This window comes from Chaetodon auriga, chromosome 1 (genome assembly GCF_051107435.1).
Source record: "Chaetodon auriga isolate fChaAug3 chromosome 1, fChaAug3.hap1, whole genome shotgun sequence".
NCBI classification, from domain to species: domain Eukaryota; kingdom Metazoa; phylum Chordata; class Actinopteri; order Chaetodontiformes; family Chaetodontidae; genus Chaetodon; species Chaetodon auriga.
Window position 1 is genome coordinate 14,845,935 of NC_135074.1, and position 13,630 is coordinate 14,859,564.

Sequence of the window (13,630 nt, forward strand, 5' to 3'; positions counted from 1 at the left end):
GGTCATGACACATATGACAAAATAGCTTTTATGTGCACCTCTGAAGCACTCTGAAGTTTCCATTCTGAAAAAGTACATACGGTGCTTCAAATAAAAATGATCAACCAACTAGGATGCTGTAACATCCACAGACACATCGTGCCATACCCAGCTGACTGCATACCAACCCTGCCTCTGCAACACATACAGTACAAAGCTCCAGCTGTTCTTGTCCCAGTTCCATTTCAACTCATGTAACATCATCTTCATCTCACTCTCACTCACACACCCAGAACATTGCAGTCATGATATTTGGTGGCCACTATTCTTAGCTCCTTGGCATGACACTGAAAACACTCATCGCTGCATTAACACCCCTGCAAAAAGACACACAGTAGCAAGCAGAAGAACAGCGGGTCATCTTTAAGACTCTGTTGCCAACAGACATACCCGGGAGCAGACTGATTCAAATTAGACTGAGTGACAGAGCATCTTGGTTGTCTTGGGGTTATGATGCATTCCATATATTCAAAGTACAATGTCCCTGGTTCGATTCCAGCTGGGGATCTTTGCTCCTCATCATACCTCTTCTCTACCAGTATTTCCTGCCTGTTTCTATCATCTATCAATACAGACTAAAGTGCAAAAAAAGAAAAATAAATATTTGCCAAGAATTTGAGTGTTTTAATTGCAATGGTCCTTTGATGTAGCAGCTACAGATATTATCCTTTAACTGTCACTTCACTTTAGTAAGTTGCAGAACCAATGGAGAACAGACAGGGTTATGGGCAAGTGCAACACAGAGTTACTAATGTATCATTGGCACATCTTACACAGTTTGGTCCATGTACTTCAGACAAGGCAAAAATGACACACCTGATGTTCAAACATTCATCAGATCCAAAGGTTTTAATACCTGAGATGTTTCCAATAAAAGGCTTAAATATTAAAAAGTGAACCGTGTGCAGGAGATTCTCCCTTTTAAAATAAATCCCTGTAAGAATGTGGACATCCAAACATAATCCCATGTGTGATCTCACTCCAAACCCACAGGCACTGGGAAGAGCTGCCCACCTTTGTAAGAGCATTCACTCTTCTGGGAAGGTTGCTGAAGTTGGGCATTGAGATGTTTAGTACAAGTTATTCTACTGCAAATGTACGTCAATGAAGACTGCATGGCTGTGTGCTTCATCTGAAGCAGCTGAACTCATAAATTGTTAAATGTGCAAATAGCAGAACATGGGGAGGTGTAAGGCTTCTTCTGTGGTGTCCTTCAACAGCCTCTCTCCTATCTTTAGTGTTTAATATGAGCTCTGGAATTAGAAAATGTTTGGAACAATCTGTTAAGTCCACCTGCGACAGAACCTCTTAGACCGAGTCGGAGAACAAATCTCTGGACCAATTGCATGCCTCGTTCTCATCATCAAGGCGGGAACTATTAGATCCATTCGGACTCGCCTCATCAACTGTCTCACTGTTACAGCTTCCTGTTTGCAGCAGACCTCTTTGTGATGATGTGAGACTTTGAGCCAACAGAGTTCTTTTACAGTTAACTCCACCTCCTCGCTGCCCTTCCTGAGTATAACCCAAACCACTGCTGCTGTTTTCAGTCTGCCTTCTTCTCCTGAGCTTCACACTCTGCAGTGTTTTAGCAGCAGGAGTGGGAGGAACGATAACTGCTTCACTGTCCTCGTAATCATGATCACTTGAGTCACACTTGTGGCTGATGCGTCCTGTTGAGCCTGTGTGTAGAGACCCCTTCTGAACCCTCAGGTGCTGCTGAGCCAGCAGACGGCTTCTCTGTCTGTCTGGTTTCCAGAACCTCCTTTTTGGGGTAAATCTCTGGCTGTGTCTGCTGGATGTCGTGCTCCACAACAGGTTTTCTTTCGTAGACTCTCTTCCACACTGGGACATCTGATTACCGCCGACACAGTTTAATTCACAAAGAGAAGAGGTGGTTTTGGCTGGATTTGTACTGGTTGGTTGTGAACTGAATTCAGCAAACTCTCTGTATGAGGAGGCAGGTGACCCAGATAAAACAGCCATTTTTACAATGGGAGTAGACTGAGAGGGAGGGATGAAGTCAAGGTCTTGTGGATTTAAACTGTCTCTGTTGATGCGTTTATGACTTTTCAGTTTCTGTTTGTCTGGTGTTGAACGTGGTACATCAACTGTTTCACTGCTGAGGTGCCATCCGTCTGGCTTCACACTTTCTGCATGCGTGCTGAGTGTGTTTGTGTTCATATCGATCACGAGCGAGCTACTGAATAGGTCTGCTGAACAATTGTAGGTATTCCCTTCAAGCTGCTCTTCATCTTCATTTTCAAAACAACTAACTTTCTCATCTTCCTGACTGCGGCTTTGGGGACAAATGTGTCTGTCTTGACTCTTGTTTAGACATTCAGCAGGATTCTGGTCAGACAAATTGTGTCTGTCACCTCCACTCGGCGCAGGTGTATTAGTGAGGTCCACTAATTTCCATGAGTGGCTGACTGTAATCTGTGTGTTACAAGCAGATGTTGATTCAGATAATAAGTTCTTCTCTTGTAATCTGATTTCCAGGTTGTTTCTTGTTGCTTCTTTCTGATTTTGCACATTGAGATGTGGCTCTGTTTCACAAACAATGTCAAGATCTTTGTTTTCCTCACATAAAAACTCTGTGAGACTCTCAGAGAAAGGTAAATCATCCCAAGCCAAAGAGCTTGACAAAAATGTCTCAGTGGGCTGTCTGGTAGAAAACCTCTTCGCCTTGGAGCTGTTGTGGCCAGGTGGGGAGGGACTGAACCAAGCGGTCAGGATGGGGGTGTTTCCAACAGCTTTCTCATTAGATGAGTGTGGATGTTTGACAAATGACAGCAACGTCTCCTCTGTGACTTCATGGTCCTCTCGCCTGCCTCTCTGTGCACGATGCGGTGTTTTGTTGCTGTCTGTGTGTCTGCTGTTCTCATCTCCATTGTCCTGGGTACTGCAGCCCTCCTCCTGTTCTGCAGATGAAGTGACTAGTCCTAGTGATTGTTGCCATGGAGGAGTGGGAGAAAGGCTGCGGTCGTGGTACTGTGATCTAGGATGGGATCAAAAGCAACTGTCAAGAAATGTCATAAAAGTCGACAATTCATCCCCTAACACCACCTGACACAGGAGACTGAAGATCTAGGCTGTTGCTTACATTTTGTAGTAAAATGGCCACAAAAGACTTAAAGAGTTTCAAAAGAGTGATAAAAAACATAAACATGATGTCTGTACAGTCATACTACACTCTGAGCGTTATCAGACAGAAAGCAATAGTTATCAGCAGCTTCTTAATATCAGTACCTTTGCAGTGACGGCGAAAGAAAACCTAAGGCACAAAGTGTTCCGTTATTGAAGCTGCTGGCTGGAGAATGGTGAGGAATCAGCAGCAGGGTTGTTGCTGGGGGCCTGCAGGTTTTGCTGGGATCAGTGGCGCCGAGCTCACATTCTGCAGCTTTCTGAAGAAGGATGTGATAATAGCTGGCCACCGTGCAGCCTTCCAGTCCTGGAGCTTTGGGAAGAATCATCTGACTGGCAATGAACTGGGCCATGTCTTTACTGCTGGAGCCATCCACAACAGACCCTCCTAACCAAGGCCAACGTTCTGTATCGGTTGCCTGAGAGACAGACAAGACCAGGGGTGGGTGAGAGCGAGCAGAATCAGTACATGGAGTTCAATAAAGCACAAACTGTGGACAGCTGATACAATACAGACACTGAGAAATCTTCTAACAGCTATTACACTGTTCTTAGCAAAGTGTGGCTGTGAGGAACAGCCGCACAAATAACAAAAACAAGGATTACGCTAAAAGCTACTTCTAGCTATATTTACAATATTGTTACTACTTACAGCTGTCATTGCAACTTAACTAAGTTTTAGATTTCATCTAAAACAAAATGAGACTTAAAGAGGTGGGTCTCCTTTCACTTGGCTTCAGTTTGCTTGGAGACTAAAAATGACTTAAAAGAGCTTAATAATCTGTCAAATGCCGTAACACACTCTAACCCTGCAGTGTGACTGAAGACACACTCCAATTCACAAGCTACTGCTGTCCATAAATACATATATTAATAAAAACCAATATCAGTATTGATACAAGCCAATCTTAAGCCATTAAGACATCCAGTGCACAAAGGCATAGTACCTTTATACCAAAGATGAAATGTCTTCCAATGAAACAGTCCTCGACAGCCTTCCGCAACAACATGGACCTGGTTGACGCTCCAACTGCTCCATCCGAGTTCTCCACCAACCTACATAGACATAGACATCACAGACACAGCAAAAAACACACACTGCTTTTCATAAAACTGAGCTTTTTAAAAGTGCCACAGTCAACACGGATAAAATAAAGCTAACTAGCACATTCCCTCTGACCAACACAGGGTTTGCTGCAGTGTTTCATAGCAGAGATAGACCAGCTCGCATGAAATAAATACTTCCACTGAAATAAATCATTCACCTTCAGGTGAAGAAGAGCAGAGGTGCTGATTCACACAGCGAACACCAAATATTTAATATGCGCTACTATTTATTAAGCCACTGTCTACTAAACTGAATGGATCATGACACAAAATGTGTCGAGACCCTGCCACATACTACACGGCTTCCAGACACACGAGTTATACTACATGTAGCATAAGCTCTCCACACCAAGACTACAATAGAAAATAGTGTTAGATACTTGTTTAGCATGTTTAAAATATCTTTAACTTGCCTGTAATTACACAAAGCTGAAATAATTTGGGTTGTGTGTGAGGTTGATTACACTACCAACAAGGGTCAAATTCAATCCAAACAAAAAATAATAATAAATTATGTTCATACAGCAGAGTGACGAATGGCAGAAATTAATTTCCACGCTCACCTCTGTAAGCCACTTGCATGAATACCAAAAAATGGGTTCAAGCAGGTTCCAAATACTGTTACTCCAAATATGCATCCATCCCGGGTGACCCTCAGCGAGAGACGATATCTGAAATCAGCCTGCTCCCTCAGACAGCTGTACCCACACTTTGGACATCTGCATCTGCGGTGGGTGGACAGGGAACACAGATGGAGGTGTGTCCATGTGAGTGGGAGGGAGCTACACAAGCTTCATCTATTTATGATTCAACATACTGCATAAAGTGAAATCTCAGTAAGATGAAATATCTTATTTAGTGTCTGATCTGTCTTCTTACCAGGCAGTTTTTATGTCATTGTTTTACATTTCACTGGTTTCAAGTGTGTTTGAAACTAGAACTTCTAGACTTATAAAGCTGTTTGATCAACATCTCCAAGTAAAAAACTGCTGTTGAATTCTGAATTTCTTTATATCCAGATAAATGCTCTTGTTTTCAGTCCTTTTAAGACAACTGTGGCTTCTTTGAGACCAGATATTTTTGCTTGTTCCAAAATCTTGGTGAGTGAAAATTTGCTCAAAGATAACTTTTAAGTTATATTCCTCACACATTGTTCTTGTTTTGAGTGAGTTTTTATAGTTCAACACTGTTGTACAACGACAATACAAACTGTAGTCCCTCAACGCGACTCACAACACGGTGAGTACTTCACGTCAGTAACGTTATATAAAACCATGTAGAGTTAACGTTCACACTAGGTTCAGGTTTTGCATTTCCAGGGTATAATCAATAATGACATGAATCACATCATGTCGGATAAAAGTTCTGGCGGTCATTTTTAGTTCAATTGGGGTATTTATCACTGTGAGTTAATGTTTAGAAGACACGGTCCGCCATTTCCGCCTCAGAAATGAAACTAATGATTTTCCTTGGTTGTTTGTGTTTTTACCTCGCCGTGTCCTGTTGATCAACGTGAATCCTCGAGAAACAGCCTCCACAGCACGGATAAAACACACAGGCATCTTGCAGGGACAACACAACACAGTCCACCACAGCCCGTCTGACAGACATCTAGTCTGCCGACAGATCACTCTGAGGCACGGACACTTCAGCTGCGGCTAAAGCTAGCAGGCGAACCGAAGCTTCTCACAATACGAACGCATGAGTGTCGTAATAATAAACTTCTATAACATCATAAACACAGAACCAAACGTGGCTCGAAGCTTAAAAACACACAACACAGGACAAATTCGTTCAACCTCCTTGGCACTGTAAACTCACTCTTCTTCTTCGTTTGAATTTCTGGCAGGTTTTACGTTACACTGTGAAGTGCAATGCTGCCCTCTACAGGATGTCCTGTTTCTCTTATAGTTTTAGATAAAAGCCAGTTGAGTCAATAATTTCGAAATTCGTTTCCGATGAAAAAAATAGACTTGAAATAGAAAGACTGACAGTTCCCTTTCACTTATGTATTTGTTACATTTCTGACTTTAAATTTTAGATTTTAGGTAAGCAGCCATTCTACAACCACCAAGATGGGCAGGTCAACGAAGCTTTCTCATTATTGCCCCCTAGTGTTGTTTTAGTCCACCTGCATCGTCTGGATTCCCTGGGATTTACAGCTCGTTACCTTTTTATTGCATTCATTTTCGTTATTTTGTAGGCATAATGTTGAGTGCATTGCATGAGTTGTTAATGACTGTAGGTGTACTTGCATTTGACACTGAATTTAATGATGCATTTGTTGTTTTATCAAAATACTGTTTCTGTTTTATGTTTGTATAAAATTGTTCTTGAAAAAACATTTCGCTCCCCCAGGTAACTATAATGAAGAGATGACTGAGTGGTGTGATGTCCTGTGCTGTTGCATGAGCAATAAATGTTTTTTTTTTTTTTTCATTAACCCTCTACTGCATGACTTTTTAATTTTTGGGGAAAAAATATTACACCCTATTTTGGGGGAGCTTTGGGGTCCCTGATCATACATCAATCATGGGGGTGAAGCAGAGGTGGACATTGCATTTGCGGCACATGGCTTTTGGTGTACCGTTGCACCGTGGCACCCTGCATCGTCCCTTGTCCCCTGTCATGATGAGCCAGTGGGCTGTTTGATCCAGGCGCACATCTGGGACAGGAATGGGAGCTGTGGGTCCTCTCCTCCTCTTCTCCTCATATGCGCCAGCAGAGGACAGGCTGTGACGACCTCTCTTCTTCTCCAGGCTCTTCCCACTTTTGCAGAGGCCCTCTGCAATGTATGACTTGAAGGTATAGAGATTCATTTCATCTTTCTTCCCCATGCCAGTGCCTTCACAGTCTCTTCAGTAGAGCAGCCAGGTGGTAGTGATGATCATGTCCAGGAAGTGGAACACCAGCCGGTGGTACCACTTCTTTGATCTGACTTTGGTGCAGTAGAGTGCAATCAGTGAGTCGAGCAGGTCCACCCCACCCATGCCCTGGTTATACTCCTGCACTCCTCCTACTCCAGCAGGGCGGGGGACTTTGAAGTATTTCTTTTGCTTGCGATCCCACCTGTGATAACAATAACAGATTATTTATTTATCTATATAGTGTCCTTTATATTTGAAAACATGCCAAAACCAAACAGATCATCTATTTTTCAGAAAGATGATATGATAATAGAAAATAATATCACCTGTCAACCTCGGTGACAGGGTTGGCTCCAGTGTGGTCACTCAGAAGGGTCACAGAGCGGTTGTCGTACCACTTGACAACACGCAAGGTGGTTTCTCCCACCAGGGCCATCTTCTCTTCGAATGCCCCACATCCTGCTCTCTTCAGATCAGCATCGCTCTTCAGGTTGACCCCAGGTAATCGGTTGGCACAAACAGTGCCAGTGCAGTGAATTCCCTGCTGAGCCAGTGTGAGTACAAGAGGGACACTAGTGAACCAATTGTAGAAGAAGAGCTTGTAGTTCTCTTCCTTGGGGATTGGCTGGGCCAGGCGGAGGACGACGTTTCCAACAGCTCCAACATCTGCCAGCTCAGGAAGTTGGTTCACTCTCCCCATGTAGATCTCAAGGTTGTGTGGTACACCATCAGATCCTGCCAAGATGAGAATCTTATAGCCCCACTTCTTTGGCTTTGATGGCTGGTACTGTTTCAACCTGTGTCTTCTCTTAAACGGCACCATCTGCTCATCTACGGACAGCTCCTCACTCATTGGGATGGAGACCAATTTGGATGTCAGGTGAGTGACCAGGGGACGTATTTTGTAGAGGGGGTCATCTTCCTCCTGTCTCTCATTGTTGTTGAAGTGGAGGGATTTCTTGATGGCTTCCCATCTGTTGTATCGGCAAATGATAATTATAACTCATGACAACACGATGATATAACGTCACAAGAAGAACAACAAAAAGAATAATTGGACAAAATGACAAATTAGATAAGTGAATAAATAAGCAAGATTTAAACAGACGAAATAAACTGACACATGACACGTGATGTGCTACTTTCTTTTTTAAAAGAAAAACAAAAACAAAAATTTTTGATTCAGATTAGTTCTTTGCTGAGCTATGAATATAAATATTTTACCAGAACAGAATAATTGTGTTTATTATGTGGGGACAGTATTCACCCAGAACCCCTGACATGATGTTTGCAGGTGTAAGTTTGAAAAAATGTTGAATGGCCTTAACCAACTTTGGATACTGACCCATTGGCTCCTTGTTTTGCATGGAAAGTCAAAGGATGACTTTTAATATCCAGTTGATGTTCCTCAGTGATCAAGATCAGAACTAAATTCGCTAGATTTCCAAGAAATGTAAGACAATCTGGCACTCTTGCAATGACATCAATATAATTTCAAATACAGTAACTAGAAGCACATTAAATAGTAGAGGTAGAACATTTGTTTTATGAATTTGAGTGCCCCATTTCATTTGTTTTCTTCTTTGTTATCTCCAAGCACAGCATAGTGAGCTACTTACATTGAGCTGTAGCTTTTCAGTAAATTGTAGAGCTTTCATGTCCAACAAATAACACTGTACGTGTCTCTGTGAAAACGTAATAAACTTAGCATATAAAAAAAAAGTGAGTTTCTTACATTCATCAACTTGCATTAGCGACATGGGCAGCCTTTTCTTAACCTTATCGTTTTAGTGCTTCCTACAATAGTAATATTTCTAATCTTATCTTGTCTTTTCCCAATCCAGAGTCGGGACAGACGGCCCGCTGAGGTTGCCCTGCGTAACGTTTATTGCGACAGTGTCGTAAAACGCCAATGTTATGGTTGGAAATTAGAGCAGTCGTCCTTTGAGCTTACTTGTCAGTCGCCCTTCAGCACGGAAAGAGTAGTGATCTCGGTTGAGTATACACTAACCCAGCGTTAAACCATGGCAGGGGCAATTGCACGGAAAGCTATTGACCACCTGAAGAGCAAAGAGTTCAGGGATTATTTGACGAGGTATGTTTCGGAAGCTACCAGCTATATTTTCTATTAGCGCGCACGCTAAAGGTTAAAGCTAACTCGCTAAGTAACGTTAGCCGATGTTCTACAACAAGCTGAACGCACCGTCCTGATCAGAGCCTTTGTTTTGACATTTTGTGCGTGAACATTAGTGTCTATAGTATTGGCGTCGTTTTTCTCTCCTAGTTTTCAAGGACGATAGTGCTTTTTGTAACGTCACGTTAGCGTTCAATAAACTTGTTTCTCCAGTTTATGAGACTGAGACTGTAAATGAAGAGAACACCGTGGATGAAGTAGTTTTTTTTTTTTTTTTTTACACATCTTCTAACCAACCCTTAAGGAGATATGTTGTCAGTTGCTTTAGAAGCAATCAACAAGCCTTGAAAGTGGGTCGTAACTCGCGAGAAGCTCTGAAACGCTATAAGAGCTTTTTGCTTCTAACAGCAGTTTTGACCTGGATTCTACTTTGAAGCGTCGAATATGGTTTTAAAGCTAAAGGCAAACTAGTTTTATTACTTTTTGACATGTAGTCAAGAGGCTGGTTAATGTTCACTTGATGCTCTGGTGGTGTGTCTTCTTGCCACAGACTTGCGGCATGCTTAAAATTTAGAGTAAAGGCTAAACTATGACAGAGTGACGCAAGAAGCCATCTTTGTTTACATGTATCATAGATAAAGATGGTTATCTCTGCCTTATGTTTTGAGGAGCCAAGCGTGTAATCTAGTCCAAAGTCAAGAACATACACTGTAGATTATTCTGATGGCTTGTATGGCCTGTGGCATTTCTGATGTTTCTTTGCCTTTCTGATCAAACAAGGCTCTTTTTTGAGTGTTGTTTGTCGAAAATACAGTAATCAATAAGTGTGCCGTCTTGTATTGTGAAAACTCTTGTAGACAGTTGGCTTTAAGTCTGGTTAAATATTTTCCTCCAGGTTTTAAAATGTAACCTTTATAACCTAATTAAATAATGTGGAAACATTAGCTGGTTGTTACTCCTGTTTGCAGTTTCCTGGTTGCAGTAACTCTTGTGTGACCTAGCTCATATCAGTAAGTTTAATCTTTGTTTATGTTCTTTTCTCCTCTATGTGGCTCTGAAAACAAACATTCAACAGCACGGTAAGTACTTATCCTTTCTATTTGGCATCTGTCTGTCTGTGTATCTTTTTCCATCTGTGTTTCTCCTCATTTGTCACATCCTGCTGGTTTATCTGTCTTTGATTATTTGTGCTGTGCAATATAGTCGTGCCTGTTAAACTGCCTCTAAGTGTGTACAGGTTCATGATTTTCAAATCTTTACTATCATGTTTTTCTCCCATGTATTTTTGAAACCGGTACTTTTTAAATGGGAGTAAGATGAATGCTCAAGCCGTATAAAGAATATGGTCTAAGCTATATTTTGTCACTTGTGTGTGTATCTGTACAGCATTTCTGGGGGCCTGTTGCAAACTGGGGTCTTCCTATAGCCGCCATCACAGATATGAAGAAGAGCCCTGAGATTATCAGTGGCAGGATGACCTTTGGTAATGCACACAGACACTTGCACTGATATACACTGATGTACACATGCGGGGTCCATGTCCTTTTCTAGTTGACTTTGTTGCTGCATCAGTGGGATATTTCCTGTGACTGTTCCTTTTTCTGTCTTACATTCTGAATGAGAGAGCTTTGACTTCTGCCTCAAAAGGGTCTTGAAGGAACAACAACAATTTGTTTGTGTACTGTATTATTGTATAATTTATTGTTTTGTTTGCAATAAAGCTGTGACATATTGATCTTATATGTTTGAGCTGTATCCAGCAGTAGGTGGTTAATAAAGAGACACTGCTGTAATAAACTGTTGCCCATATGTTTTCTACCTCCTCTCAGCTTTGTCCTGCTATTCACTGCTCTTCATGAGGTTCGCCTACAAGGTGCAGCCACGCAACTGGCTGCTGTTTGCTTGCCATTTGACCAATGAGACAGCACAGCTAATCCAGGGAAGTCGTCTCATCAAGTACAAGTAAGCAATATTCTGTGTTTTTCTGTTGTCATTAGCACATTTTGAAATTTCACAAAAAAAAAAATTATACTGGCTTGAAGTAGTTTTTGCCTTTATTGAAAAAGAGTTAATGCACATAATGGGAGATGGAAACACCTTTTTGGAATAAATTCTGATGTCGTGAACATTTATCTCATGTGGCCGATGGGCTGTTAGTTATTTTTAACCTGGTCCTTATTTTGCCACCATAACTTTTAATCCAGTTGAACATTTCATCAGTGACTTAATTGAAGAGGAATATTATCAAAGTGTGAGATTTAGGATAATCAGGTCCATTTTAAAAATAACTGAAATCATCCTTCAGATTACGGCCATGGAATAAAACAGACGTGTTTGCCCTCTTTGACTGTTTCTATGTTATTTCAGCATGGAGAAGAAGATGCAGTCTTAGTGACAGAGTGAAGCAGATGCAGAACGTTCACAGCACGTTGCTTCAAGAGGCACCTAAACCTGGACATTGGAACCCACCATCTTCATTCATCTAAACATTTTATCTAATCATCGAAAACGTGGCACTTACACCATTTTCTAACCTGATGTCAGGATAATGTCACCCTCATGAAGTTTTAGTCACTTTTAACTACACAGACAGGACAACACAGATGCTTTCCTCCATAAATGAAGGTCAACTGCTGTGATTTATTTTAAAATATTTGCCATATTTCACATGACATAAATATATAATGTGGGTGAATGTGCACTCAGCTAACTAGCCTGACAGATGCCTTGCACATTGGATCCACTGGCTGTTGCACACTTTGCAAAAAGGCTGAAGCAATCATTATTCACCAGTCATCTAGTTTCATGTAACCAGCGCTAATAATTTCATTACTTTCTAATCTGCCTAGTATTTGAAATATTAATGGTATTTCATAGAGATCTCAGACTGCTGCCAGTTTGTGCAGATTTGTCCACACCATGGCAGATTATGACTGGCTAAGCATATGGACTTTCATTCATTAACCTTTGCTTAAGCGCAGAGGACACGCAGAGAGCAAAGCTTTTGTTTGTTATGCCCTGGAGCAAGAAACCATGCTGTGCAATGTAAACAGAGTGTGTATGAGGATCACAGTATACAATACAGTATGAGAAATAATGATTATTCCAATAAATGTTCAAATCATCAGCTTCACCTCATAAAAAGACACAAGTATTTACTGACGTCTTTTTATGTGGTGAAGCTGCCCATGCTAGAAAGCTGTATAAAGAGGCTGAGACTGTTTAGGTTATGATCTTCCATGACTTGGCAAAACATGCTGCTTCTGCCACTGCTGACCAAACATGTACTGTGTGTTGTTGTCATATGTCATTCACATTAATTTATTGTCATTGCACAAGTCACATTATTTGTCCCTGATTAATGATTGGATTCTCTGGGTTTGTTAAATAAACTGGCTATAAATCAACACAATTCAGCGAGTGAGTGATTTCCATGGCCATTTATGGGATCAGGTAACCTTTCCAATGTCAGATATTTCACCATGGTAATGTCAAGGAGGCCACCGCTCTGTATTTACACTCATAACTTTGCTCTGCATCCTAACGTCCTTGTTAGCACTAAACAAAGTCAGGAAGTACAAATCAAACTAACAAAATGAAAGAAGGTTGTTACATATATAGTTCATGTTTTACATGTACACCCCCTCTACTTTAACAATTACTGAGAACTGGATGACTTTATTAAAAAAAAAATATATATATATATATATATTTCACCATTTTCTGCTTACTTATTATTTAACAAATAGGAGTCAGTCAGTGGTGGAAGCAGGATTCAGATCCTTTACCGAAGTAAATGTGGTAATTTTACCAAGTAAAAATACTCCATTAAGTAAATGTCCTGCAAATATAGACATGAGTATAAGTGCTCACTATGCTGAATGGACCCTTTCAGAATGTTAAATATACCAAAGAGTTTAATCAATTAATGCATCAGATCTTATAAACTGATTCTAAGTGTGTTATGCAAAGTGACTGTACTGTTGCTGTCAGTAAAACCCAGTTAAGTGTTTTCCTCTGAAATGTGGTAGAGAAGAGATGTAACTCAAAATTGTACCTAAGTATAATACTTGTAAGAAGTAAATTAATTTATGAAATCCCAGCACTGGTCATAACTGATACCTTGGAGACACACAAGTAAATACAGTTTAAATCAAGTTCAGTGTTCATTTGTTGGTGAGTAGGTGTTGTCCCACTGACCTTCCAACAAAAATGTAAAACTCAATACTGGCTCACTGGGCAGGAATTGAAGTGGCTGTCTGATTTTTGAGAGAGTAGCACTAATGCGGAAAATTATAGGGCGAGAAACTGACATTTGAAGTCTCATTCCAGGAGA

The 13,630-nt window shown here is 41.0% G+C and overlaps 2 protein-coding genes across 2 annotated transcripts; one reads left to right on the top strand and one right to left on the bottom strand.

Annotated features, from left to right (window-relative positions):
* Window positions 1–645: 645 nt before the first annotated feature.
* ddias (DNA damage-induced apoptosis suppressor) lies at window positions 646–6,137 on the bottom strand. The gene is made up of 5 exons (XM_076725271.1): window positions 5,783–6,137; window positions 4,857–5,018; window positions 4,134–4,242; window positions 3,292–3,605; window positions 646–3,040 (listed from the first exon to the last, which is right to left on the bottom strand). Exons 1-5 carry the CDS (start codon window positions 5,902–5,904, stop codon window positions 1,348–1,350), a joined length of 2,400 nt encoding a protein of 799 aa, XP_076581386.1. The 5' UTR covers window positions 5,905–6,137; the 3' UTR covers window positions 646–1,347.
* Window positions 6,138–9,074: 2,937 nt separating this feature from the next.
* mpc1 (mitochondrial pyruvate carrier 1) lies at window positions 9,075–12,706 on the top strand. The gene is made up of 4 exons (XM_076725653.1): window positions 9,075–9,259; window positions 10,681–10,777; window positions 11,124–11,256; window positions 11,662–12,706. Exons 1-4 carry the CDS (start codon window positions 9,185–9,187, stop codon window positions 11,684–11,686), a joined length of 330 nt encoding a protein of 109 aa, XP_076581768.1. The 5' UTR covers window positions 9,075–9,184; the 3' UTR covers window positions 11,687–12,706.
* The last annotated feature ends 924 nt before the right edge of the window (window positions 12,707–13,630 follow it).

Bases quoted from the DNA above. Each gene is read 5' to 3' on its own strand.
- ddias (XM_076725271.1), bottom strand. From the start codon at position 5,904: ATGTCTGTCAGACGGGCTGTGGTGGACTGTGTTGTGTTGTCCCTGCAA. The intron at 4,243-4,856 runs GTGAGCGTGGAA...ATGTCTATGTAG, and splicing joins CATGCAAGTGGCTTACAGAG to GTTGGTGGAGAACTCGGATG. The intron at 3,041-3,291 runs GTACTGATATTA...ATCCCATCCTAG, and splicing joins CTTTCGCCGTCACTGCAAAG to ATCACAGTACCACGACCGCA.
- mpc1 (XM_076725653.1), top strand. From the start codon at position 9,185: ATGGCAGGGGCAATTGCACGGAAAGCTATTGACCACCTGAAGAGCAAA. The intron at 10,778-11,123 runs GTAATGCACACA...ACCTCCTCTCAG, and splicing joins CAGTGGCAGGATGACCTTTG to CTTTGTCCTGCTATTCACTG. The intron at 11,257-11,661 runs GTAAGCAATATT...ATGTTATTTCAG, and splicing joins AGTCGTCTCATCAAGTACAA to CATGGAGAAGAAGATGCAGT.